Here is a 27,669-nt window from a genome sequence, read left to right as displayed (position 1 = left end):
CTGTAGCTAGATCAGGTTTATGGGATTATGTCAATGCTTTTGGTGTTGACTCTTACCACTACTCCTCCATCCACATGATGTAGTGTCCTCCAGCATTGCTGACAAATAAATTCAATTTTGATACACTTTTTCTACCCCCCACACCACTCAGCCTCCAAGAGGACACAGCTGGACACACGAACAAGGGAAATGTGAGGGAAAAATATTCACATCCACACAGTTTTCCATTAACCATGAATGCATCACGGGCTTCCCTGGGGATGGGGAAGGGACCCTGACTTTTGGCAGAGTTTAGGCACGGAGCAGTGACTCTGATTTACACAGAACCCAGCCAGATGTCTGGCCACCTCCATGAGGGCTGTGTGTCTACAAAATGCACCCAAGCCTAGGGATTCAAACCTTCCCCAATACCTCCACTTCTGTCTAAAAAAGAAAAAAGGGGAGATGATTTATGCTATATATCAACATAAATATATTCCTTCCTGGGACGTCTCGCTTGCAGCAAAACTGCACAAGTGCATCTAGACACCTGGAAATATTGCAAATAATTCCTAATAGAGTCCTTTGCAAAGCAGCTCCTGAAAATAGCAGTTTCTTTTTATCTTTTTTTTTTCTCACAGATGGATAAAAAAGATGAGGTGAGGGCAGTCACTCCCCAGCCGGAGGCAGGTGAGCCGGTGCTTCATCCAATGTGTTGCATTGTAAAGGTTTGCCCGTGTTTAGTTAATCCCAGACACATTCCTGAGCCATCAATCACAGCTGAGTCAGCCAGCGTGACTGCTCTGCCCTTTATATACTTTTTTTTTTTTTTAGCCATCACAAGTTCTCTCGCCTTGTTTGCCAGCAGTGAGCTGGGGGTTTATTCCTTTTTTTTTTTTTTTTTTAATAAAAATGGGACTTGACTGGGAGCAGGGAAATGTTCCTGCTGTCGAGTATAACCTTTAAAGCTGCACCGCCTCGAGGAGCTTCTCCTCTCTGGGATGCTGTGACAAAATGCATCACATGGAAATAAAAATAAAGGATGCTGCTGCCTGAGATGCCATTGGAACCTAATTCCCCTCCCTTACTTGGGGGTGGTGTGACACAAACCCATGGTGCACATGGAAAATAGAAGAGATTTTTGGACTGGGGGCATTTTCTTATAGAGCAGCCTTGGAAACGCTGCCCAAATCCATTCTCAGGGAGGCAAAACCTTCCTCCTCGTGCTCTTCCCACAAGGACAAGGTTTTATCATGGCTGGGGAGGGCAGGAGAGCTGCCCTGATGTTGTGGCTTTGTGTGACCTCAGCCCACCCCTGTGGAGGAGTTATCAGAGCCCCTGCAGGACTCCCTATGGGGCAATGCAAGGCTGCAGTCATTACCCTAAAACAAGTGTTTTGTCTCTGCCTGGTTCATGGAGACAAGCCAGGTCGCTAGAGATAAAAAAAATGGCAAAAAAAAAATTAAAATCTTGTGGTTGCTGGATTTCCCAGAGAGCACGAGTCCTCCCTGCTCTCAGGGATGAATGAGCATGGCCACCATGTCACACCTTAGCATGTCCACCCAGAAAATATTATTGCAGGTGGCTCAGTCAAACTTAAAATGAGAGAACACCCTCCTTGGTGAGAGGGCCTGGAGCACAGAGCAATTGGGAGAAGGGAGATGATCCCTGTGCACCCCAAAAAGCTCTGGCCCAAAGCAAGGCCTGACAGGCTCTGCCAGCCCAGGGGAGAGCAGAGCAAGGGCTGAAAATCAGCAGCAGGAGCCAAAGAACACAGCTGAGCTGGGAAGAACAGCACTCTGCTGCACATTTTGGCCCCTTTAGCTCCCCACAAGCTTTTAGAGATATAAATGCCACAGTGGGACAAGCCTCTAATCACAGAAGAGGCATCCACCCAAGATGTGCTCCCCAAAATCATGTCAAATTACACCTTTCACTTCCTTCTCCTACTTTTTCCCCTGAAACAATAAATTGATATTAAATTTATTAATAAAAAACCCATACACAGCTTTACAGGGAACTTTTCTTGGCAGCTGTTTTCCTGCCTTCAGGGCAAAGACAGCCCTTATCTCAGGGCACAGCTCTTGTCCAGCCCTTCACTCAGTACCCAGATATTTGATTTCAAGAACTAGACTAGGTTTGAATAAATGCCTAGTCCTGCCAAATCTGCACCCTAGATTTAGATCTAGGCAGGACAAGACCCAATATACCACTTTTCTACTCAGGAGTGATGGAGCATATACAGCCTGGAGGGCATTTGGTTGTCCTAAGTAGGTGTTAACACTTGTGGAGTTCATAGAATGGTTTGAAAAAACACCTTCTCCAAAGTCCCCTAAAAATCAGCCTTGAATACTTCCAGGGATGGAGCATCCAGAGTCTCTCTTTTATGGTAATTTTTATTTATGAGGCACAGGAACATACAGGTGAGGCAGCACAGGGTGGCACATGGTGACCCTTAGGGCCTGAGAGAATGATTCCTGACACAAGGAAGAACCAGATCACATCTATACTTCAACAAGGTATTTTTATTGGTCCAGCAACTGCAAAATATACAAATTTCTGAAAGGCATACCCTGTTTTTAAGCTGGCACAGCTTTATATCAGGCAATTATTCCAGATGTATATACAGAACAGTTAACATACCACAAATCAAAAAAAAAAAAGTAATCCCAAGTAACTACACCCTTCTCTCCAAGCTTTGCAGTATACATTAAATAAATAAAAAGCGCTTTGCTATTAAAAAAAAATAAAAAAATAAATTCAAGTATCACAAAGGAAAACAAACCAGAGAAAAAACAATGGCGGGGGAAGAAACCATCGGTGTGGTTTGACATGTCCTCTCTCCCAATCTGCCTTGGCTGTGGCATCACTGCCCAGTCCTTGGCTCTGTTAACCAAAAAGATGGACAGCAAGATTTTTGGGGCAGTTGTGATGGCACAGGGTTGACACCATCCCACCAAGCCCTCTAGCACAAGAGGAACTCAGAAGAGCCATTTTTCCCAGTGCTGGAAAAAACACCATGCTTTACTTTAATTTCAGGGTTTTGTAGATCTACTGAGACATATTATTACTAAAAGATGAAAATAAGGGCCATTTTGGTTTTTTTCTGTTTTTAATATATATATATATATTTATATATATACACACAAATACACACCAAAACACCCGTGCAATTACATGTGTACAGGATTGATCTCGGGGGCAGCCAGACGTCACGTTTGTATTTGCTGGCTTATCTTTTTGCAGCAGCAGGAGGAGAAAGATAAAAACTCCCCACGAAGGAGGAAGCTGCAAAGAGCCCAGTGAGTGGCCTCCCCCAAAACATTCATTTATCTGAAAGGCAGAGAAACCAACAGCGTAGCTGCCACCCAGGGCACAGAGGGAGAAGTCTGCTTTTAATGAGGCTATTAAAACAGAAATAAAGCAGAATAAGGGGCGGGGGATGTTCTTTGTTTTATCTGTACAGGAATATGATACACATATGCACAAGCTGACACAGGCAGGGCACTGCCAGGACTGTCACCCCCGTGGGACACGGGCTGAGCGTGGCCCCGGAGCCCTCCTGCCGTCGGTGCCGCTCCGAGCGCGAGGCCAGAGCGCGAGGCACTGTGGTTCACCTTTTCCCAAAGGAAAAAACAGACCAAACCCACCCCCAAAACATGCACACACCCACAGAAAGATCATCTCTCCATCAAAACCTCTCCCATTCCATCTCTGGGGATGGTGTTCCCTACACAGGACACTGGGGAGTGGCATGGCAAGGATGAATCCCAAAGGGTTGCCCACCTCCAGTTCCCCAGCCTAGTGCTGCAGGAGGGGTGGCTGCCTTCACCTCAAAAAAAAAAAATAAATCCATGAGATGGGCAAGGAGATGTTGCATATAGGTGGGGGAAAAAAATAACCCAACACAAAACCCTAAAAAAAATTTTTCCAAATTCCACAGATTCTTGCACAAAGCAATAGTGGTTAATTGCCATTTTTAACTGCTGTCTCCCAGCCCAAGACAGGCTGCCAACAAGGGATCTTTATGGAGTTGGCTCATGGAGTCAGGTCCTCACCCTGTTTCCCCCCACCTCAAACACTGTAACTACTATTATTTTGTAGTCCCAGCTTTCCAGCATGCAAAATACAATTAAAAACAAACAGAAAAAGTTGCCTGTATTCAGGCTTCCCCCTGTTGAGGGGCACAACTAGGAAAAAAATAAAGTAGTTATGCTTCTGCCACAAATAAAGTGCAAAAACCAAGCAGTTTCTAAGTATACACATATACATACACACACAATCTGTGCATGTATATATAAAATTAAAAAAATACAGACAAAACTGTCCCTTCTTATGGCTCTTTGCAGTCAGACAGGGACTTCTTCAACCCAGCCAGAGCTCTGGCCACCTCCATGAGACCTGTGTCTACAAAATGCATCTAAGCCTAGGGATTCAAACCCTTCCCAATACCTCCACTTCCATCTGAAAAAGAAGAAAGGGGAGATGAAATACCAGCACAGCACTTCAAACAGTGCTCAGCCTCCCCAAAATTCAACCCATGCCTGAACTCAGACCATCCCTGGGTGCTCCCCAAGATGAAAGCATCACTCAAGCCCCTGCTGGCATGGCTCCTCATGCACTGCTTGCATCTTTCAAATAGTTTTAGCTGCAGATCTACATTATCTGCAAACCCCTTTAAGGTATGTTGATTAAAAAAAAGTGAAAGAATGGGTTGTTTTTTTTCATTAAAACCCAGCAGTTCTTGCAGTGAAGGAGTTCACACAGCTGCTTTCCTGGTGCTCACAGATCTGCATGAGCCAGGCTGGTGTGTGTGACCAGCTGTAGTGTGGGTGAGGGATTGCAGCACAGCATGTTAAGGGCTTATTCAAAAGTCATTAACAACATTAATTATAATTAAAAAAAAAAATGCAAAACCCCTTTACCCACCCCCTTCCCCCCATTTCTCTACTAACCCTGCACCATCCACATATATACACACCCCACCCAGCGACGGATGGGTACCAATCATCTACACAGAAGATCAAAACCACTGAGAGAGAAGAAAATTAAACTCCTGTGCGCTACAGAAGCACTTTACAGCTCGCTACGACCTAACAGGATGCCGGAGAGGAGAGCAAAGGCTGCAGCCTGAAGGGCTGGTGGTGACCCCGGGATGGAGCTGGGCTCCTCCTGCATCCCTCCCGCTCAGCAGCCGGAGGGGACCGGGGTGGGAGCAAGCTTCGGGAACGGCGATGGGATGAGAAGCTGGCGGCGCCGGCGGCCTCACAGCGGTGCCCACGGAGTCACGACGGCTTCTGGGAGTTGTTCATGTTCTGCAACGAGAGGGGAAGGAGAGGTGGTGGGGTCAGGATCCAGCCCAGCAGCATCTTGTAGGAACACGTGAACAAGGGGACAAAGCCACGCACGGGTCACTACAAAGCACAGGACGCTGCCCACCCGAGGAGAGGCGGGTGGGTGGCTCGCTGCTCACCCCCTCCTCAAGCACTGCTGGCTTTAATTAGAGTTTAGATAGCCCTAAAATCTGAGCTGAACCCCGGGCAACCCTCCCACCCCACCCTGTCTACACTTCTTTGGTCAATACTGGGTGATAGGAGACCATGGCCTTCATTCAAGCAGCCTAATTAAACGTCTCTCTCTTGCTCCCCTTGAGGGTGGGCAGCGTCCCCCCCTGCCTGCCAAGGACAAGGTCCTTGTTTGTCCATCCTTGGCAATGCCAAGAACGGGCAGCTCTCACTGGCCATGCCAAGGATCCCCACCAGCAGTGGCAGAGCAGCAGCACAACTCCCCTGGTGACACTCCATGAGGTCTCATGGGCCCAAGAGACGCTCCAGACACAGCCCTGGTACAGAGTGATGACAACAGGTACCCACCAGCACATGGTGAGGACCACAAAACCAGAGACAACCAGCTACACACAAGCAGGACCAGCCCCCAGGAGAGATCTGCTCCACTAAAAGCCCAGGGGACCACAAGGACATTTCCCAACTCACAGAACTACATGAAACAAGGTAGGGGAGAAAAAGGACTAGGAAACAGCTAGGAAGGAGTCTCTTTTTTTTTGTTGTTTTCTTTGTTTGGTTGGTTTCTGGCAGATTTTTTTGTTTGTTGGTTTTTTAATGCTTTTACTACCTAAGCTGCCTCTTACAAGCACCAGGAATCCTGGCCAGGCTACAAGGCAGAGCAGGCTGAGCTGTTCTCTCTGTTGTCTAAGGAGACAGGAGGAGGGTTGGGAAAAGCCACATGCACCACAGCTATTTACCTTGGAAATATTAGCAAAGAGAAAACTTTGAGAAAGTGACAAACGGGTCTTCTTTTTAAGCATGAAAAGTGAAGGGAAGAAGAAGGGAGGGGGAATCAGGTGACTGTTCAAAAGTGCACTCGGATCACACAGCAAACAAAAGCAAAAGAAATCATCATGCCAGGTAGTCCCACAACCCCCAGTCAGCTCAATCCCACAGCCAGGAGGACTCTGAGGCACTCAGCCACATCCCCAGCCTCTCCAGGTGTCCCCTGCTCCTCCTGGATGGGGGACAAGACCCCAGCAGTGAGGGCTGATGCAGTGAAGCTCCCACCACCAACCCAGGGCCACGATGCAAGTTGTGACAGAGGCACCTTCCACCCTGCCAGCCCCAAACAGGTGGTGACAGCGAGGGACAAACTAATGTACAAGACAGCAGTGTGAATGTCACCAAGCCTCGGGCTTGGCATGTCCCCACGGGTCCCACAAAGGCAGCTTTTAACTCCCACACTAGGAGGTGGAGACAGGCTCCCAAGCAGCTGGAGATTTTAAATTTGCTGCTGCCAGCCTACACCTGGCATGGGCAACCATCAGTGCCTGCTCCAGCAAAATCTGACACATCCATCTCCCAAACTCAACAGCAGAGTGTGTTTCCAGTTCCCAGCCAGCACCAAGGCATGCAGTGCCTTGTGTTACAATACAGATGTGAAAACGGTGGAGGGAAGGATGGACAAAAACTAAAATGCTTTCAGAGCAACCCAAGAGGATCAGGTTTCATCAGGGGCTTTCTTTAGTGGCCACGAGCAGCAAGGGGAGGATCACAGACATGCAGGCCATGCTGAGCAACCCAACCTCCACACTGGTGCAGGAGCACAGTAATCTCACCCAACCCATCCACCAGCAAAGCCAAGTGCAACAGTCCTAAATTTCCTTTTCTCACAAATGTTTACTCTTAAAAGGGGAAGAAATATGAGATACAAAAGGTGCTACAGGCAAGCAGGGCTGAGCTCTGGCCTGGCCATGTTAGAGCAGATCCCTCCATCCTCAGGCCACAGAACAACCCAAGCCAGGGATGCTCACAGGCTGATTTGAGCTGGCCCTCAGAGGGCAAACAGACCCCCTGGACACTACCCAGTGTCAGCTCAGCCCCAAAGCCTTCCCAGGCTTTGAGAAGACATCTGAGCACAGAACTGCTGCTCTCAACTCAATGTAGCATTACTCAAGTCCAAAGGCCTCAAATTCATCCAGGAGCTGTCCTGTTCCTGTTACTCTGGGATACAACAGCCCTGAGTCAAACTGCCAGAGCCTTGATTATTCATAATTAGTGTAGCAAATGCTCAAGATGTTTTGCTTTCTTAAAAGAGATAGAGAAGGACAATTTCCATTCACTCTGCCCACAACATCTAGGCTGACTGTTCCAACATCCAAACTTGCAGAACTGCAGATGGCTAGTCCCAGAATCATCCAGCTCCAGAAAACACATTCCTGAGAAGGTCAGAAGCTTCTCAGACAGCTCTCTGCTACTATCACTCACAACTCAGAGCCCTCAGGAAAGACAGAGCATCCAGGACTCTCACCTAGAGTACAACATTCTATCACAGAGGAGACGACTCCAGGAAAATCCAACAGCATCACCCATAGGCAGAGTGAAAGTCATAATCTGCTTAATTTCACAACAAAACTGGGACATTCCATCCAGCTAGGACACAAACCAGCACCCACAGTCTCCTCTTTACCTTTCCTAAAACAAATCCCCCCAAACCAGCAAAATATTAACTCCAAGAGATCCACACCCCGTCTGGATTTTGCAACAACGGAACAACCCAGCAGGATGGCAAGAGACATGGAAAAAAGGGTTGGAAAGAGGAATAAGAGTCAAGAAGGTACTTACAGGCATGCCTTCCCTAGTAAAGGCTGCAGAGAGACAGAGAGAACAGAGAGAGGTGTCAGTAACTGCGTGCCACACCAGGCAGAGGACAGCAGCGAGGGGCACCGGGCAGCCAGAGCTGGAAAAAGGTTTCTTGTGAGGCTCAGCCAGCCCAAGCAGAGCCCTGGGAGCTGAGACAGACCCAGCTGTCCTGGGAGGCTCGTGCAAAGCAGCAACCAAGCAGAGCAGTGGTGGAGCATGGAGCCATTCCTAACCTGGCTGGGATCTGGGCAAGCAGGGGGACATCACACCAACACAGACAACAGGGAGAGGGGCTGGCAAGACAGCGAGATCCAGCAGCTAGTGGGAAGGGCAACATGGCAAAGGCTCCTATAGATTATATAGGATTCCTTAGTGAGCTCAGGAGAGGGGTTTGTGCCTGGCAAAGTGAGCAGCAAGCAAGGCCTCTCTTTCTGCATCCCTTCATGGGTGGGTGAAAGAGGAGAAGACACATGAGCACCACGGCACCCCACAGGGTTTCACCACACCAAGAACCTTCCACTCAATTTTGGTCTATTTTGCCTGCAGCTCCAGGATGCAGGAGACACTTCCAGCCAAAGATGAGTCTTGGCAGCAGCTCCTCCTTCAGAGAAGCACAAGAGCATTTTGATTTACTGCCATGCCCAGGCCTACAGAGCCAAGTGCACCCAGAGGGAAGGGAAGGCACCAGCCCTTTGTTCCTGCTCACTCCAGGGAGGAGACCCCTCAGAAGGTTGATGCTGGATGCTGGAGGCACTAAATTAACACAGCCTAGAGCTTGGTGGAAGTTGATGACGTTCTCAAAACCCAAGAGAGGATCAACAGTGATCCAAGGCAGGGAGGGACAGCAGCCATGGGAGGAAGATGCATCTCAGACAGCAGCACAGGTTACGACAAGTGCAAGCAGCTTCCTCAGCTTCAGGAGGACAACAAACAATAAAACAACGAGAACAACAACAAAAAAAAAAAGAATAAAAAGGAAAAAAAAAAAAAAAAAAAAAGAAGAGTTCAACTAACTTGTCCCGGCATCTGCGTGGGCACTTCCTGAGGAACACAGCCTGGCAGGGCAGAAGAAACAGCCACATGCTCCTCAAAGCTGTTGATGCGAGGTTTTTTGGTGGGCTCTGGGCTTGCTAGAGGGGTAACGCTATTACGTCTCATGAGCGGGTTAGGTCCCTTCTTTGCTTCCTAAATTAAAGTGAGACAAAGAAAATAAAAGTAAATATAAAAAAATAAAGCAAAATAAAGGAAAAAGGAAGAAGGCGACAGTTATAAAGGAAAAAAAAAGAAGCAAGTTGCTTTGGTTTTCTTTTTTTGTTGTCTTAAAGCGGCCTCTGCTTTTCCCCACAGTCACTGTCAACGAGCAAAGGATGCACTGAAAGTCTCTGGGCACAAAAAAGAAACCCCCGATACAAAATGCTTAAGAGCACAGAAGAGGAGGGGAGAAAAAAAAAAGTCTCTGCACTCAGACATGAGACAGATTTTCTCCTCATCTGAGTCTCAGCTGACAAAAAAAAAAAGTACCTACAGGTAGCTAAACACACCCAGCAGCAACCACGCTGTGACTCTGCAGGACACAGAGGTACCCACTGGTCTCCTCCTCAAAGCTGGTCCCTCCACCCAGAGAGAGGAGGGAAAGAAGAGGGAAGATGAGGCAGCCCAGGCTGATCAGGAAGATTTGGGAATTGGGAGCAGAGCAGCCAGCAAGGGTCGGCACCAGGCCAAGCTCCAACTCAAGCGAGGGGGGATGGAGGCAAAGCTGAGCAGGGGCACCCAAGCACTTGGCACGTCTCACCCTGTCCTTGCTGCCATCCCCAGAGAGGGTGGCAAGGCAGGGCATCAGTGGCCCCATGCAGGGGGAAGGACTGGCTTCCCCCCACAGCTGCAGGGAGGGACAGGCAGCTCAGCTGCTGCCACCTGACAGGGGAAGCAAAGGAAAGGAGATGTGGGCCAAAAGGGGACAGCCCCGACTGTTCAGCATCACTTTGGGCTCCAGCACCGAGCACAAGTTGGAAATGTCCCAGTATCTTGGGACATGGGTGCTGCCAGGCTCCCTGTGGCCCACTCTGGGTGGCTGCCCAGCCCTGACACCGAGTTTGGCATCCTCCTGCTCTGGCCTCTGAGCTCCAGTGGAGCACTTGGCACACAGACCCAACCCTACAGAAACCTCTCCACAGGAGGGGTCTCCTCCACAGAGCATCCCCAGCCTCCCACCCTGCAGAATGACAGAGAGCCATGGGCATACCAGGAAAAAGACCCTGAGAAGCAGATGGAGGGCAAGCATCGAGCCCAGGCTCTGCCAGCCAGCTGGGAGACCTGGGAGGAGTCACCTTCTCCATCCACAGCTCCATTTCCTGCTTGGGTGAGTGGATAACCATGCAGGTGAAAGTCAGAGACCAGGGAGGAGTTTTCCCTGGGCAAACACACTGGGAAGCAGGAACATGCAACAGTCCTTTTCCCTTGGAAAGCCCTCAACTGGCCACGACTTTGGAGAGCAAGAACACATCTGATGCTCCCAGTCTTCCAGCAGCACTTCCAAGCACCCAGCTGAGCAATCTCCCCATGCCCACCACCCCAGGCACCATTTGGGTGACCACAGGGGACAGGAGGGGGACACCACAGGACAGCTCCAGGGAAAAGCAACACTCACCTCTGGCCGATCTCTGTGGGTGTTGACTGCTTCGATGTTCAGCGAGATGGATTCCACCCGGCAGCCTGCAGGAAGGAGCACAGAGAGACAGATCAGCAAGGCCAGCAGGCACAGGAGGTTACCAGGATCCCTGCTTTCTCCCAGACAGCCTGGATTCAGGAGGAGGTACAAATCAACACCCCTGGCATGTTTAGGAAGGTCTCACTCACCATAGGCTACCGGGGTCAGCTTCAACACTGTGTGCAGGGGACATTTCAGGTAGGGCATTTCATCTGCAGAGACAGCAAAGCAGGAGGGTTATCCCACCTCGCTCCAGAGGCAGGCTCAGACACCAAAGAGATGCACTCTCCACGATGTGAACAGCCTGCCCAGAGCTGTAAGATCATCCCTCCTCCAGCAGGGCCAATCCTCTCCCAGAGCCAGGCAGCTCACCTGCACTCTTGTCCAGGAAATAGGCCAGGAGGCAGCGCATGACAGCCTGGTGGCAGATGACAAGGACGTTCTCTTGCCTCTCCAGCTCCATGATGACTGGCTCCAGGCGCTGCACCAAGTCTTGGTAGGACTGGGAAAGAAGGGAAGGGAGATGAGGAATGGAATCAATGCAACGAGCATCCCAAAAAAACAGTCTCGTCTTGGTACACATCCCAGTTTCATGCCTCTGAGTAAGCCAACAAACTGCTAAAAACAAATAAATCCTCATCCCCATGCTATTCTGGAACTCCTAGAGAAGGAGCCATTCACATCTCAGTGAATCACAGCTCAGGCCTGGAGAATTAATTAATGTAAGCAACAAGGGCTTTGAAGATAGAGCCTCTCCACCATCTTGATATTTGATCTGGTACAGGATTTCCAAGTTCTGAGAAGTCTGGAGCAACCTGAGAAATCCCAGGGTTTTGAAGGGCCTCATAAAAACCATGACAGGCACGCAGAAGGAGCCCCAGACACCCAGAGTTGGTGTCTGAACTCCCCACATAGTCTTCTGTCAGATACAGGGTCATGACAACATCTCCAAAGATTTTTCTGAAATGTCTATAGGCATGACTTTCAATCTGGGGATCATTAGCTCAATTCACAGCCTAAAAGTATCATCCAGAACTGATGCAAATTCCCACCTCATTGTGTCACACCCTGAAAGCAGACTGCCAGGAACACAGATATTACCATCAGCCCTTGGAGAATGATACTGAGAACAAGGTGAAAATTACTTTTTTTGGAAATGAAAGGAAAGAAAATTAGGGCAGTACAAAACTGTGAGCAGATATAACGATGGAGGTTGGACTAGAAACCTCCAGAGACCTTTCCCTACTAATTTGCTATAAAGTCAGTGGGACTGTTTGTTAAGTGATATATTTCTTATTGAGATCTTCATATGCCAAGATTTCTTAAGAGCTCATGGCAAAGGCAAACATGAGCCCTGCTCTCTTTTAATTCTAGTTTCTTGGTGCTCCCACTGCTCCTCTGCTCAAGAGGAGAGGACAGAATGAGGAAAAAAAGGCCACATTTAAAGTAAAGTCCTGTGTTTCTGCAGACCTACCTCCCCAGAAGGATAACGGTAGTAATATTTATCCTGATCCCGCAGAGCAAATTCCTCTGGATGCTGCTCCCTGATTTCTTCATAGGTCATTTCTTCACACACACCCTGCCAGGCAGGACAAGCACGAGGTTACTGGACATGCTCAAGTCAAACAGCATCAACACAGCCACCAGACAAAACCTAATTTTCTCTTGTTCAGCACCAACCAGCCCCATGCAGCTGTTGTGGCTGCACAGATACTCACAGCATCGATTTCATTGAGTGCTTTCCACTGCTCATAGGGCAGCTGCAGAGCTTCTGCTGTTTGGATTGTCCTCTTTAGCTGGCTGGTCCAAATTTTGAGGTCCTTCAGGTTCTGCTCTTCCACGAATTTGTTCAGTGCCACTGCAAACTGTGCGACATAGAAAAAAAAAAAAAGAGGTTGATTGCTGGTTCACAACTTCCCAATGGGCTTTTCTTCCTTACTTCTCAGTAAGTGCTGCCTTTCACAGGCAGAAAGGCCAGCCTTGTGCCCAGGGGAAGGGCAGCCACACATTCACTGATCTACAGACGGACCCTCAGCAGCTCAGCACAGCACCTACTACAGCCACATCACTCCTGGGAGCCAGAGGGGATCATTTTCCTCCTCCCTCACCTTCTTGCCCCTGTTGGAGAGGCCAGAGTCCCCTCCAATCCTGCCCTTGAGGTTGAACTCGCTCTCCCCGTGCCGGCAGAGGTAAATGGTGCGGGGCTGGACGTGGATGTTCATCAGGTAATAAACAATCCTGCTCTGGATGTGATCCTGAACCCTGTTGACCAGGAACCGCCGGCCAACGTCGATGACTTTGATGAGAGAAAGTTCCCTGGGGACAGACAGAGACAGTCATTCTCCAGAGCAGCCCTGTGAGTTATCTCTGTCCACGTAATCACCCAGCTCAAAGGATTTCCTGCAGGCTATTTCCAGCAGGGAGCCAACAGGTAGTGGGGATTCATGGAGAGCTGAATAGCAGCAGTGTAATCACCACCCCCCCTCTTGCAGCAGTAAAGAGGATTAAACAGGACTAACAGGGAACATGCTCCTCCCCAGGACAGGGACAATCCCCACAGAAGTGTTTGTGAGCAGTGGAGAGGCTGGGAGGTGCCTGCAGAGTCAGGCAGGACAGCAAAACTCTTCCAAGGCACACAGCCACCAGGCAGAAGCCACAGGGCTTGCTCAATCCTGTTGTTTGAGCCAAGCAGTCCCTTCCTTTAACTGAGACAATGGGAAAAAAGCACCTCAACCACTCAAACTCAAGTGCTTTCCCAAAGCCTTTGTATTTAGACCTGCAGAACGAGGTTGAAAACAGCTCATCTGAACCCAGAAGAGCTTGGGAAGGCATCAGTGCCCATTTCCCTGGCACAGGGTCTGGAGAAACCAGCATTTTCCTATAAAAGGCCTGAATTCAAGGTGAGGCCTGGCCATAAATCATTCTAGCACAGTCAGGCATTTGAAGACAAAGTGAAATACAGCTCCACCCTTCACTGCTCTTCTCCTGGGGGAGGGCAGGTGCTCGAGGCAGCTCAGAAGTCAAGGTCTTTTACCTGTCATAGTCATCAGGGTCGAGGGGCTGGTAGCTGGCTTGGTAACAATTGATCCTCTTCATGAAATCCTCCATGGCATCAGTGGAATTACAGTCCCGGTAATCTGGGCTGGACAATTTGACTTCCTGCAACAGAAAAAAAAAAAAAACATGCCACAAGGAGAGGTTAGGAAGCTTTCCAAGCCAGACAATGCTAATCTGGAATTTCCAAGTCCTGCCAAGATCCAGTGATCAGCTGAAACTAAGTGATGACTGCTTTATAGTCATCACTCATCACAGAGCAGAAAAGTAGAAGATTAGACCCAAAACTAAGCATCAGGTGGGAGAATTTGGTACCAACCATTGCCTGATTAGTACAGAAAGTCCACTCCCTTTCTCCCAAGAGATGGGCTAGCACTCTACCACCCAAGAGCAGGAAAACTTAGCTTCCCAATGGCTAGAAAAAACCCCATCAGGTTCAAATTCAAGCTGAGAAAGGGAAGTGTATGAAGGTAGGCAAGATGCTTATCCCAGCTCAGCAGCAGGACAGTAGGATGGCAACATTCAGCCCCTTTCTGTGCATTATTTGCTGCAAGCTGTTGGGCTGAAAGACACTAGAAACAGGCAGTGTGAATACCCACAACCCTCACAGACTAAGTCCTGCCTGAACTAATCTAACAGGCTGTTCTTCCTGAAGATTTGGGTTTGAACAGCAACATTACACATTGGGAACTTCCTGAAACCAACAGGATAACACAATGGATCAACACATGTGGCAACATCTCAGGCCTGGGGTGTATTTTCCACACTGATCCCAGCACTAAGAGCACCATTCATCTGCAGTTCCCTGTGAAGCAAAATCCCAAGCTGATTTTCTCACCCTTCAAGTATTAGTTTCCAAATAAAAGGATTAAAATCCTCCAAAAAAATCCAGCTTGGGGAAAAAAAAAAAAAGTAGCAAACTGAGCATTCTGTTGTTGAAAAGGCTGTATGCAACCTCACTAGGATAACAGCTCCCAGCAGGAACAAAAGACACTCTTCAACCCCTGGCTGGCAGCACAATTTGCCTCCAGTGAAGCCATGTTGGCTGTCACCAGCCACCTTTTTATCTTCCATGTGCCTCAGCAGAGTTTCCAGGATGATCTGCTCCATTATCTTCCCAAACACTGCTGTGAGACTGCACCTGTAGTCCCCCAGTTCTGTCAGGCTTTTGTTTTTCTTAACCCAATTCCTGGCTGCTCAGACAATCTCTGTATTCCTCCCAGGCTGCCTGTCCTTGCTTCCATCCTCTCTCTGTATGCTTCCTTTTAATGTTGGGGTTCATCCAGGAGCTCCTTGTTCATCCTGGCACTTTTGATGGCTGCTCCTTTGCTGGGAATGCATCAGAGCTGAACTTGGAGAAGATGATCCTTCACCATGTACCAGTTTTCTTGGGCTCCTCTTCCCTCCTGGGTTTTTTATCTCACAGTACTCCAGGCCAAAATCAGCTGTTCTGACATTTCAGGTCAGAGCTACTGCAGCACATGCTGCCCTGGAGCTTCACATTCCTCACCAGCCCCTCCTTACTGGTGACAAAAAGGTGCAACAGACAGCAAACAAGGAGAGGTGCTGTCCCTTGGAGAAGGAAGTCGCCAACACATTCCAGAAACCTCCTGGATTGCCAGCATGCTGTGCTGTCCCTCCAGCAGATACCAGGGTATTTGAAGCCCCACCATGAAGATCAGAGCTTCTGAAGGTGATGCCATTCCTGCCTCTTCAAGGAGGGAAAGCAAAAGCAGGACAATTCCACACTTACCATAACGTTGGTGGCAACTACGTTGGGATCATTGCAGACAGATTCGATGAAGAACACCTGTGAAGCAAAGCAAAGCTCAGCTGAAAGCCACCAGCAAGGTTTGTAACATTCAGCCAGCTCCTTGCTCAACCCAACCTCCTCCCTGCTTGACCAGAGCTCTCCCTCTGCCCTGCTCCCATCCTCTCCTTCCCCACGGCTCGCTACAGGGAATGAAGGAAGAGTTTCTTATTTTTAATCAAACCCAGCAATGAAATCTTCCTCACACAGGGATAACACATGAGTGAAAGAAGAGACTCCAACTGTGCACTACAAGGATTTCACAGTGCAGGCATCAGCCCCATGGCACCCACCTTGAACCCGTTCTCTTTGGCAAAGTTCAGGATCATATCTCTCCTCTCCCGTGTGGTATTGGTGGCATCAAAAACCTTTGAGAGCAAAAGATGTCAATTAGCACCACAAGAGCCTGGTTTCCCTCCTCAGAGAAGGGACTGCAGAGAACCTTTGGGGCTGCCAAACCCCAGAGCAGCTCCGGGAGCTCACCGCGATCTGCCCGGCCTCCTCCGTCAGGTACAGCTTCACATCCCTCAGGGCAGCCATGGCACATTGCCTGCAAAGGAGGGACACCCTGATGTCCTCTGGAGTTACCAATCCCAGCACAGATTCGGCTCTGAGCTCTCAGAACCCCCTCTCACCTCCTGACTTTCATGGCCTCCTCGTTGTCAGGCCGGAAGAAGTCGTAGGAGCTGTAATGCTTCACGGCCTCGCGGCGATACTCCCCAACGTTGAAAACTAGGTGGGAAAAGCCAAAAAATAATCAAAATGAGGGTCATGACTCACTTGTGCAGCTTCTGCAGTTTAAGCAAGCTGGGGACAAGAAATTACATCCTCAGGGCATCCCTTGGTCTTTGGAGTGAAGGAAAACCTGGCGGCATGAGGATGTGAAAACATGGATATTTGCCCTGTGGGATCTCAGAAACATCCCCCACTACCTCCCAAAGCACTGATCTAGAAGAATTCCTGAGGACCAGACCTCCTGCTTTCCCCAGGTAAGGCAGCCAGTGCAAGCCTTACCCTTTGTGGGGACACCGATCCAGTTGAGGTAGCGAGTCAGCTTCTTGGAGATGTAGGTCTTGCCACGGGCTGGGAGGCCAACCATGACTATCACAGTGGGGGAATTGGCAAGCTGAGGCCCACAGGCTGCAAGAAAAAAAGAAGAGGAGCTGTTAATTCGTCAGCTTATCCTGCATCGACCCTACAAGTGTTTTTATCTGGACTCCTTCCAAGTCCTTCAGCAGCTGGAGGAGACGTGAAAGCCACAGCAAGAACATCGTGATGGGTGTACAAAGCAGGCAAAGAGCCAGCAGCTGGTCCAGGCTCCCTGGAGAGCCTCTGCGCCTCAGTTTCCTCATTTGCAACCAAAATAAAAAATAATTTAAAAAATAAAATTCAAAATCAAGGCGAGCACAACTTGACATTCCAATGGCTTGGCAATTCCATGAAAAGCTCAAGGATAGCCAAGGACTTTGGACTCGTCCCTGCAGCAGTGCCTGTGCTGAAATACCAGGTCTGGTCCAAGCTCTTCACCCACAGAAAGCATCTCCCAAAATCTCTGACTGGATTTCTAGCTGACACACAACCAGCTAACTGGATTTCCTCAAGACAAACAAGGTGAGAGAACCACAGAACTAACAGCATTTAAAAGCAGACATCCACGTGATTTATCCATTTTTTCCCCATAAACCAAACCTGAGGTGGTTTTTTTGGTGAAGAGGGTCCATGTCAAACAGCTGGAAAGAAAATCCAGAGGCAGCATTTGCAGGACAGATGGGACCCTGCAGGGGATTTCTCACCCACCTGGTGAGACAGAGACCTCATAGGAAAGGAATGCAGGGAGTGAGTGGCTGGTGGCAGAGCCATAAAACCCAGCTTAATTATGGCCTGGGTGGAGAGCTCTGCCTGCCTGCCACAGCTGCCTGAAGGTGGGACCAGGGATGCCAGGGGCTCCCAGGGATGGCTGGGCTAGGTTTTTGTCAACGTGGATCTGGAAAAGCCAAACAAGCTGAGAGGTACCCACAGAACATGCAAAGCACATGGGATTACCTTCCCCTTCTAAGAAAATAAATCAATCCACCAATTTAAGGCCACAAGGAAGATTCATGGCAGTGGTACCCAGATGACAGATGGGTACATCATCTCCCTAAGTTTCTTACCAAAGCAAACTCAGCAGGCAAGAGATTAAAAACTACCTAAAATGGTGGGGTTTTTGGTTTCTTTTTGTTTCATTCCCCTGGCTGGGGCTGCCCTCACACTCACTCCCTTTGTGCAACCTGCCCCCACACCCAGTGCTGCATTTCAAAACCCCAGGGCAGCTCCCAAAAATTTTGGCAGCAGCAAGTGCCAATTCTCTGTGCTGGGGCACAAGGGAGCTGTGCAACATACCAAGAAAAATACCTTTCCCCCCTCCAACAATGTCACATCCTCATCCAAGTTATGGGTGCAAGCCTGTTTTACACAACACCTACACAGTTATTAGATAAAGGGAGGAGGAAGGAGTAATACCTGCATAAGGAAGCTCTTCCTTTCCCTACCTGCCAGTGTGGACAAAGGATCTCAAAGAGTAGAGCCAAGAGGATTTAGGGCCATTAATAAACACTCCAAGAGTAAAAGGACAATGCTGGGTTCTGTTCATGTTCCTGTGGCTCCAGACAGCTGTGACAGCCCCAGGGCTGGCACTGTCTGGGCACACACGTGTCACCTCCAAAGGCTGCTGCAAGAGTTAAACACCTCTAATTCCGCAATCTCCCAATTTTTACTGCCCTTGCACAATGGAACAGCACCTGTGAAGCACCTCCCAAAGCACCGTGGCATCAGTGAGCAACATTTCATCAGGAATCTGAGCCCAAGCAAATGTCCCAGGGAAACTTTGCATCAGGGATGAAACAGAACCAGTGTTTTGCTCCCACAAAGGCCTCATTCATCATTTCTTTTCACCACTGCTGGGAAGCCATCAGGGATTTCAATACATATTCATTACTCCTTATCGATATCTAGCCAGGTAAGTCAAGGGCAGGGATGATTTTCAGAGGGTATTTAAAAGGAGCTTATCGCTTTTGCTATTTGCCAGAAAGCCAGCTTCATCAGAGGGTAAAAGGGAAAAAAAAAAAATTAAACAAAAAACACCCCACCCATCCCAAAAGGGAAGAAAATTTGCTTCTATAAAAAGTCGGATAAAACAGCCACCTCCCCACTTCAGGCATTTTCACTGTCTCCTCCTTAAGTATTCCCCAAAACCTTCCACAAGCCCAAACTGCGCGTTCTGTTAGTCCTATCTCCCTTTCCCCAGCTTCTTCCCGCTGCAATTCCAACACCTTTCGGCGTGTGCTCCACACCCAGCGAGCCGCAGGCACGGGAAAAAGCAGCCATGGGATGGATGGAGAGAGGCAGTGGCTGCCCTTCCCCTCCCGGAGCATCCCCTCCCCTCCACTTTCCCAGCCCCTACGTGAGAGACGTGCGGCGTGACAGCAATTTAATGGATCGCCGGCAAAAGGGCAGCCCAAAGCATCGCTGCAGCCTCCCCTGGACCAGCCACACACAGCCGGACTCGTTATTTCACACCCGGCATGGGATATTTCGCATCCTCCAGAGGATGCTCGCAGGGATGCGCCCGCTCCCTCCGGGCATCGCGCTGGAAGTGGTCCCCGTTATTCCTCCCTTCCCACCCACCTCCGCAGCTCTCTCGCTCTTTTGTTGCTGCTGGAGGAATTAATAGCACCTCGTGATTAAAATACCTCGAGTTAAAAAAGGAGTAAGCTAAAAAAAAGCCTCTTCTCACATTGAACAGCGTGGCTCGCTCCCACCCCAAGAAAAGATAATTACAAGCCACATGATGTTATTAATAAGCACCTCGCTGCCTTAATATATCAAATATGTTAAGTTTTATCCGCTGCCAAAAGGAGATCTCGCTGAGGAACCAGGCGAACGGAGTGGCAAAAAAACACTGTATGCACAAGGGATTTCTTTCAGAGGTGCCAGTCCTTGAGAAAAATCCAGCCACAGAGACACACGTGCAAAGCATTAAGCCGGGAGAGACGTTTTACCCCACTCTAAGCAAAGCCCTTTGGCTAGCCAGATGTGCAGCCTGTTGCTGAAATCCATTTCCTGGCACAGGCTGCGCATCCCAACATCTGCTCCAGGGTGCCTGACCCACATCAACATCTGGCAAGTGCATAGGATAGCTACTTTTAAAAAAATTATTATTTATTAAGAGAAACTTTGCAGCCAAGGTAAATAAACATCGGAAGCGACTTTAAACGCCTGATGAAGGCAAGCAGCGGAAAGACTGATTCACCCAAGCCACTTCCATCCCTCGGCAGGCTGCGAGTGCCACCCCCTCCATCCCGGCTCCGCGCATTCCTGCGGCGCTCATTTAGTCAGGAATCGCACAGCTGGCAGGTTGTCCCTATAGCTGGTGGGTGACTTAAGGAGCTGCTTCCTGAGCTTTCCGATTGGCTCACGATTTAAGAATTTGATTTATAGTAACGCCGGGAGGACCCAAACATTTTTCTATTCTGAGGTTCAGAGATAAGGGGTAACCACTGCAGAAGTTTGAGCGCTAATTTCTGCCTTCTCCTCCCTACAGAATTAAATAGCAAAGTGCAAACAGCTGGTGCTTGTAAAAAAAAATAAAAATTAACACATTGGGCAGGATTTGGAGCGACCTTATCTAGTGGAAGGTGCCCTGCCAGGCAGGAGGGTTGTGGAAGGAGATGGCAGCGGGTGGGATGCGGGCACGGCGGGGATGCTGCAAACAGCCCCGCGCATCCCTGCGCGGAGAAAAGGGAGAGTTTCCCACCCATCCCACGCCTCCATCCCAATCCCCATCCCTCCGGGATGCCGCCGTGCCCGTACTCACAGCGGCGGGGCAGCGCCGGGCGGTTGTCATTGGGAAGCCAAATCTTCTGGATGCGGCTTTGCGTCAGCTCCATGGGCATCTTTAAAACAAAGGTGGTTTTGCGCTCCGCGTCCACCTTGATGCGTTCGCGGGAGGGAGGAGGAGAAATAAAAAAAAGGGAGGGGGGAAATATATGATAAAAAAATATATAATAAAAAGGGCTTTTGTTGCAGTCGGTGGTTTGGGCGAGCGGCGCTTTCGGTGCTGCTGAGAGCCTCGTGAAGGTTTTGCGGCAGGAGGGGGAGGAGGAGGAAGAGGAGGGCCGGGTCTGCAGGGCACAAAGCCGGGTAGGAACAGCCCCACCGCAGCCGGGCGAGCCCCGCTGCGAGGAAAAAAAAATATCGAGATATATATATATATAAAAAAAAATAAAAAGTATCTTCCCTGTTAAATTTGGGATAAAAATAAAATAACAAGAAAGGCAGGAGGATCTCCACGCGAGGCAGCCGGGGAAGGAGCGGTGCTACAGCGCTGGCTGCGGCTCGGCCCGGCTCCGCGCACGATGTGGCGGCAGCCGCCCGGCCGCCTCTTTCTATCCCGACAGGCCGGGACCGCCCCGGGGCGGGGCGGGACGGGGCCGGGCCGGAGGAGGAGGAGGAGGATGGGAAGAAGGAGGAGGAGGAGGATGAAGGGGGAGGAGGATGAAGGGGGAGGAGGATGAAGGGCGCGATGCCGGCGCGGCCCCTGTCGCCCCCTGGCGGCCGCGGCGCGCATTGCAGCGCGCACAAAGGCCGCGCTTTGTTCCGCGGGGGGAGCGCGACATTATTTTTTTTTTTTTAGAAAAAGGAACATGAAAACTCAACAGTAACTTTAAAAATACTTTAAAAAATAAAAAAGGAATAAAAGATGTAAAGAGAAAAAAAATTAAAATTAACTAAGAAAATAAAATAGGGAATAGAGGAGAAAATAAGAAGGGGAAAAGAAATAAGCTTTAAAAATGGGAATAAAGTTAAATAAAATAAAAAATTTAACGAGAGATAAATAAAATAAAAACTATTTTTAAAAATGAAAATGGAGGGAAAAAAAAAAGAGGAAGGAACACTGAGCGCAACAGCGGTGGGATGGGGGGGCTCCGCCGGCGCGGCCCTTGCGCCCCTCGCTCCGCGCTCGGCGGGTTCGGGGGTCCCGAGGGGGGCCGGGGGATGCCGGGGGGTCCCGAGGGGCCGGGGGATGCCGGGGGGTCCCGGGGGGCCGGGGGATGCCGCTGCGGAGCTCCGGCACGTCGCTCACGTCGCACATGCGGTGCCGCGCCGCCTCCCCCGGCGGGGATGCCCGGGATGCGGCGGCTCCGCCTCCGCCCGCGGCCACCGCGGCCGCTCCGCCCGCTCCGCTCCGCGCCGGGACCCGCCGGGGCCTCCCTGCTCTCAAACCTCATTTTTAATTAATATTTTAAAATTTTAATATTATTTGAATGTAACAATCCCGTTTCATTATTTATTATTTAATGTTTTCATAGAATTATTTTATCTTTTATTATTTTATCAATTAACTATTAATTGAATTGTCCTTAATTTGCCATGTTCATATACAATAAATACTATTATATTATATTATATTATATTATATTATATTATATTATATTATATTATATTATATTATATTATATTATATTATATTATATTATATTATATTATATTATATTATATTATAATTATATTATATTATATTATATTATATCGTATTATATCGTATTATATCGTATTATATCGTATTATATCGTATTATATCGTATTATATTATCATATCATATCATATATCATATTGTATTATATTATATCATATCATATTATATCATATTATATATTACATTACATTACTTACAATATATTATATTATATTATATTATATTATGTTATGTTATGTTATGTTATGTTATATTATATTATATTATATTATATTATATTATATTATATTATATTATATTATGTTATGTTATGTTATGTTATGTTATGTTATATTATATTATATTATATTATATTATATTATATTATATTATATTATATTATATTATATTATATTATATTATATTATATTATATTATATTATATTATATTATATTATATTATATTATATTATATTATATTATATTATGTTATATTATATTATATTATGTTATATTATACATTACATTACATTACATTACATTACATTACATTACATATATTATTATATTTGCATGATTTTATTATTTTATTAAACTTCATAATCCACTCAATCCACTCCCCAGGTTCCTGCAAGTTACGTTTCCACTCTAAATTAGGCTACAAACTGCACCCCGGCGATGCTGACACCCCCACACAGCCTCTGCTTGCAGCACAGAGGGGTTGGGATCTCCCTGAAAATTCCTGGGATGACACCCAAACCCCAAACCCGCAGGTGCTGAAACCCTCTGGTCCCCCAACAGCCACAGGGATGATCCCACCTGGCCTGGAGGGGTTTCTTTGGAAGGATTCTGGGTGGAAATTTGGGAATGTGTCACGGGTGGGAAGAGCTCTAGAGGTGGGAGCATCTGCTCTGATGATGTTTAATACAGCAAATTTTGCTTCAAAATGTCTGATAAGGAGCATCTCAGATACCTAAAATGTTCAATAATATTTTTTTTACTTAGGGCATTTTCCTCCTTTGGAAGCAACGGCTTGTATTTTTATAACTCATTTAGAAGGGAGATATTTTTGGCTAATTCCTTACATGGAGCCAAGATGAAATAAAAAGTGCACAATCTCTCCCTCTCCTACACAGGGAAAAATTATTCACAGGCAAAAAGAGAAAAAAAAATCAAAAATAAATTTTAAAAAAGCTACTATGAGTGAGCTGGAAAAGAAGCAGAGATTAGGGATGTGGGAAGGAAGATGGGAGAGAGCTGTGAGTGCTCCAGTTGGCAAGGATGAGATGGGAGTCAGGCACAACAACCCTCCCTGGACCACTCTGCACAAATCTCCAAATCCTTTTCACATGTAGGGCAACAAAAAGCCGTTTTCCAGCTAAAGCATGAGTCAGAATGAGGACAAAAATTCACATGATTTTACAGGACAAGGAATTCGGGCATCATCCCCCTTCCTCCAGCAGCTCTCTCCCCTCTCCGTGGCTCTTTTCCACCTCTCAAATCACCACCCCCACGACATGAAAAGGAGCCCGAAAGCAAAACCCTGCCTGAATTAAAATCACAGTCGCTTCAAATTAGATCCACCTAGTAACTCTTGGCTTAGAAACTCCCAAATAACTGGAGCGGAAAGCTTCAACTCCGAAATAAGTGGCCTGGATTTCAAAGGCACCAGCACCCAGCTGCTCCGAGGGAGGTCAGCTGGAAGAAGCACTACTATTTTTAAGGTATTTGCACCCTGAGGAGAGGGCAGGGAGCAGGACAGCACTAGGTGCACTCAGAGGATTATTTTTCCCCCTCCCAAATCGTGCTATGCAAAAAAAAAAAAAAAATCCCAGCTTCCTAAAAATAGCACATGAAGTGGTAAATAAAATGTTGCTCGCAGCTGCTGTGATAAGAGCCCAAAGGGGGTGCTTAGCTCAGCGATTTTTCAGGAAATCAAGTCACTGATGCAGCCTGAATGCTGTCAGGAGGATGTGTCAGCACAGTGTGCCATGGGACAGCCGGTGGTGCTGGCCCACAGAGGGTGGAGGGAGGAATCAAGCAGCCAGAGCAGGCTGGAGGTGCTGCCACACATCCCCCAGTCAGGAACTGGCAGATATTTAATAAATGAGAAGGGACAGGGGTATAAATGTAATGCCAGCGTTTGAAATACGAGAGTCCTGGTGGTAGATGGGAAAAAAAAATTAATTGAGCGTCCAAGGGATGAATGCTGCAGGTCCAGAGAGGTGGGAGAGGGAAGTACAAAAAGGGAAAGTCTGGCAGAGAAGGGGAAAACCCTCATTTCTGTGAGAATGGGACACCCAGCTCTTATGGGGTTCACAGTCTTCAAACTTCGCCGAAACACCACAACTAAAACCTGTCAATTCCCTCTTTTGTTCCACTGCAGCTCCAACATCTAACTCACCCAGCAACCCATCCTGGACAGTGGCATCCCAAAACAACAGCTCCAGACTTCATTCTCCATCCCCTTTGGAAGACCCTACTGGTGACCAGCCAGCCTTTCCTGACATCCTCCCTGTGGCATCAAAGTGCCAGCACCAGCAGCAATTGCTCTGGCGAGCCCCAACTCTGACTCAGCCATGATTCACCCTCCTCTTTTATGTCTTTTTTTTTAAAATTTATTTATTTGATTTCCTCTAAAGGAAACTTGGAAGGGAAGGACCAGTCACGTTCTTGCCTACATTCAGTGCAACACGCATCCTCTCCTTCAGATGAGGGTGCAGGGGGGGGATGCCTGGTGGGATCCGAGTCACACATCCAGGAATTCTCTGGATTTGGATTTGGAGAGGGTGGCTGGGAGCTGTGTGTACATCACTGTGTCCATACAGCCACACATTGTGCTCCATTCATGTCAGGGCAGCTTCATCTGCAGCAGTTTCCAGCATGGTTTATCGGCCTGAAATGTGGGGACAAAAACCAGAATCGTGGCAGGGTTTGGGTTTAAAGGGATTTTCAAGATCATCCAGTCTCACACCCCTGCCATGGGCAGGGACACCTTCCACTATCCCAGGTTGCTCCAAGCCTCTTCCAAGCTGGCCTTGGACACTGCCAGGGATCCAGGGGCAGCCACAGCTTCTCTGGGCACCTGTGCCAGGAGCTCACCACCCTCACAATAAAGAATTTCTCCCTAACATCCCATCTATATCAACTCTCATCCAGTTTAAAGCTGTTCCAGAATGTTTCATATCCCGGGAGGGTGGCTGCAAAAGTCAGACAGCAGCTGCCCAGACTCTTATTACTGTGTTAATGACATTTTCTTCCAATTGAAAAATTTATTCTTGTGGGCTGACCAAGGGGCATTTATATGGATTTCAGAGGAAAAAAAAAAAAAAAAAGACAACAACAATAACAACAACAACAAAACCAACAACAACAACAACAAAACCAACCACAAGAGCAAAAGCAACAGAAAAAAAGTGCTACATTTTGCACTTATAAAAATAATTTTAAATAGTTGGGATACTGAAGAAGCCAAGAAAATCGTCTGCGATATTTTTCGGGGAATTAGATGCTTTCAGAAAGGTCAGGAAGGAAAACCAAGTGGTTGACACCTCCAGTTAGCAGCTGGATGCTGAGTAGTTTTTACTGCTGATGGCGCTTTCTTTGGAAGGACTTGGAAAAAAAGCTGCTATGGGTCAGGCTCGTGTGGCAGGGAGGGTGATAAAAGTCTGATTTCTGATTTTTATCAGGCTGATAAAAATGTTTGGATTTGGAGAGGCAGCTGGAGTTCACGGTCCTTTGTGCCGGCAGATTTCAATTGCCTCCCTCGCCCCTCGCAGGTATTTCAGGAATAAATAAACAAGGAGAGAAGTGTGACCTGTACCTGTATGACCGGGATGTCACCGCTCCCTCTCCCTCGTCCCACCCAGCTCCTGATGCTCAGGAGGGGACACCAGGATCTCCTGCATCTGTCCCTCTAATGGATCGGGGTGTTTCTGCCATGGAAAAGAGGTTTTTTTTTTCCCCCTCCTCTAAACAAGCTCTTGCAGTCTCACACTGCTTTTCTTCCTCCTGCTGCAAAAGGGAACAGAAACCGAGCAAAACCGTCTTTTCACGGTATTATCTGCAGCCAGGGTTTCCTGCAGGGATTAAGGGATGCTGCTCAGCAAGGGATTTACCCTGAAATCAGGGGAGAGCTGCTGGTCCCTCCGCTGCCGGGTGTGGAAATCCAGGACATCCCTCTGGCTGCCCTGGCAGGTCTGGGACCCTGGCAGGGGTCAGGAACCCCCCTGGACAGAGCCCCCAGAGACACTGTCTGTGATCTCTGTCCATGGAGAAGAGTTTTCGATCTTACAGGATGAATTACCAGCTCTGAGTGTTTGATATAAGTAATAATTAGGTGTGGCACGGGTGCAAAAGTAAAATTTTAGGATTCTAGATTAGGGGCTCAAAGGGGACAAGATGGAGGAAATTTGGTGTGTTTTGTCCTTTTTCTCCTTCTTCATGCCCTCCATGTTTCACTGTGGTGTTGGCATTTTTCTGTTGGTTTAGGCTGGGGACACACTGTTGAATGTAGGTGACAGATATTGGCACGTTATTGTAAATCCAGCACAGGTAGTTTCTGGTATTTAATGTTTGTAACATCCCACTGAGGGCAGAGCCCCACACGCTGCCCTGCAGGACAGAGCTGCGGCAGGGCAGCAGAACATGTTAGAGATAAACAGAATAAACAACCTTGAAACCAGCACAGACAAATTATGGCTTCTTCTTTGGCAGCGGGGCAGAAAGACAGAGACTTTCTACAATCTTGGAATCACCAATACCTCAGATTCCAACACCCAGGGTGCAGGATGCAGGCAGGGCAGGGAGCATCCTGTGCCCCAGAGCTCTCCCTCCTTTCTCCCACCAGTGCAGTTCTCCTGGCTGCAGACAATTCATGCGGATTTTCAGCCTGTTGCACCCTCTAATTGCACCTGATGTGCTCATGAAACTCCTTCCTTGGCTGGCTGTAAGGAATTCTGATCATTGCTGACAACAGCCGGGCGCTGGGACACTGCTGGAGGAAGACCTGGGCTGCCAAACGCCTGACTGTGGTTCCAGCTTTGCTTAAAAATAGCCACAAGCAGAGAAAGGGGGATTAATTCAACGGGGTTCAGCTTCTGACATTGAAAAACCAGGGGGAAATCCCACAAAGGCACAGGGCATTGCTCACCCCGCGCTATCAGCCCCAGTCAAACACTGCACCCAGGGTGACCTTGCTTTCCTGGCAGCCAAGGGACAGGAAAAGCCAGGAAGGGGTTGCAGAAATGCAGAATTTACCCTCATTCAGCTGGTAAAAGAATGGGGACCTGCTGCTTTTGCTCTGTGTGCTGTCACTGTCGCACTCAGAACGATGCTGGAACTCCTTCAAGGACAGTAAACTCTTCCTTGAAGTCAACACTCTGCACAGTTGTTTGTTTGTTTAATTACTTTTAATTTATAGCTCTTCAGGCAGGAGGACAAGGGTTGAAACCTTATTTTCTTTTGAGTGGT

The 27,669-nt window shown here is 48.2% G+C and overlaps 1 protein-coding gene across 7 annotated transcripts in view; it reads right to left on the bottom strand.

Annotated features, from left to right (window-relative positions):
- Nucleotides 1–2,484: 2,484 nt before the first annotated feature.
- The window catches only part of PFKFB3 (6-phosphofructo-2-kinase/fructose-2,6-biphosphatase 3), a 40,781-nt gene continuing 15,596 nt past the window's right edge, over nt 2,485–27,669 (bottom strand). Inside the window, exons 1-17 of one of the 7 annotated variants that reach the window (XM_030290183.4) lie at nt 20,556–20,718; nt 16,715–16,840; nt 16,336–16,432; nt 16,184–16,250; nt 15,994–16,068; nt 15,644–15,700; nt 13,871–13,995; nt 12,945–13,152; nt 12,555–12,701; nt 12,311–12,415; nt 11,209–11,338; nt 10,986–11,048; nt 10,777–10,841; nt 9,144–9,314; nt 8,112–8,134; nt 6,242–6,289; nt 2,485–5,294 (exon numbers count right to left, since the gene is read on the bottom strand). In XM_030290183.4, coding sequence (XP_030146043.1) covers nt 5,288–5,294; nt 6,242–6,289; nt 8,112–8,134; nt 9,144–9,314; nt 10,777–10,841; nt 10,986–11,048; nt 11,209–11,338; nt 12,311–12,415; nt 12,555–12,701; nt 12,945–13,152; nt 13,871–13,995; nt 15,644–15,700; nt 15,994–16,068; nt 16,184–16,250; nt 16,336–16,432; nt 16,715–16,840; nt 20,556–20,634 — 1,593 coding nt within the window. In that variant the 5' untranslated portion in view covers nt 20,635–20,718 and the 3' untranslated portion in view covers nt 2,485–5,287. Of the gene's footprint in view, nt 5,295–6,241; nt 6,293–8,111; nt 8,135–9,143; nt 9,315–10,776; nt 10,842–10,985; nt 11,049–11,208; nt 11,339–12,310; nt 12,416–12,554; nt 12,702–12,944; nt 13,153–13,870; nt 13,996–15,643; nt 15,701–15,993; nt 16,069–16,183; nt 16,251–16,335; nt 16,433–16,714; nt 16,841–20,555; nt 21,101–27,669 lie in introns of those variants that run through there. The other 6 variants (XM_030290180.4, XM_072918628.1, XM_012568841.5 and 3 more) reach the window with 6 other exon arrangements.

The sequence above is a fragment of the Taeniopygia guttata genome, chromosome 1A, assembly GCF_048771995.1.
Source record: "Taeniopygia guttata chromosome 1A, bTaeGut7.mat, whole genome shotgun sequence".
NCBI lineage: Eukaryota > Metazoa > Chordata > Aves > Passeriformes > Estrildidae > Taeniopygia > Taeniopygia guttata.
The sequence above is the reverse complement of the archived record's forward strand: the minus strand, read 5'-3'. Positions and strand labels throughout refer to the sequence as shown.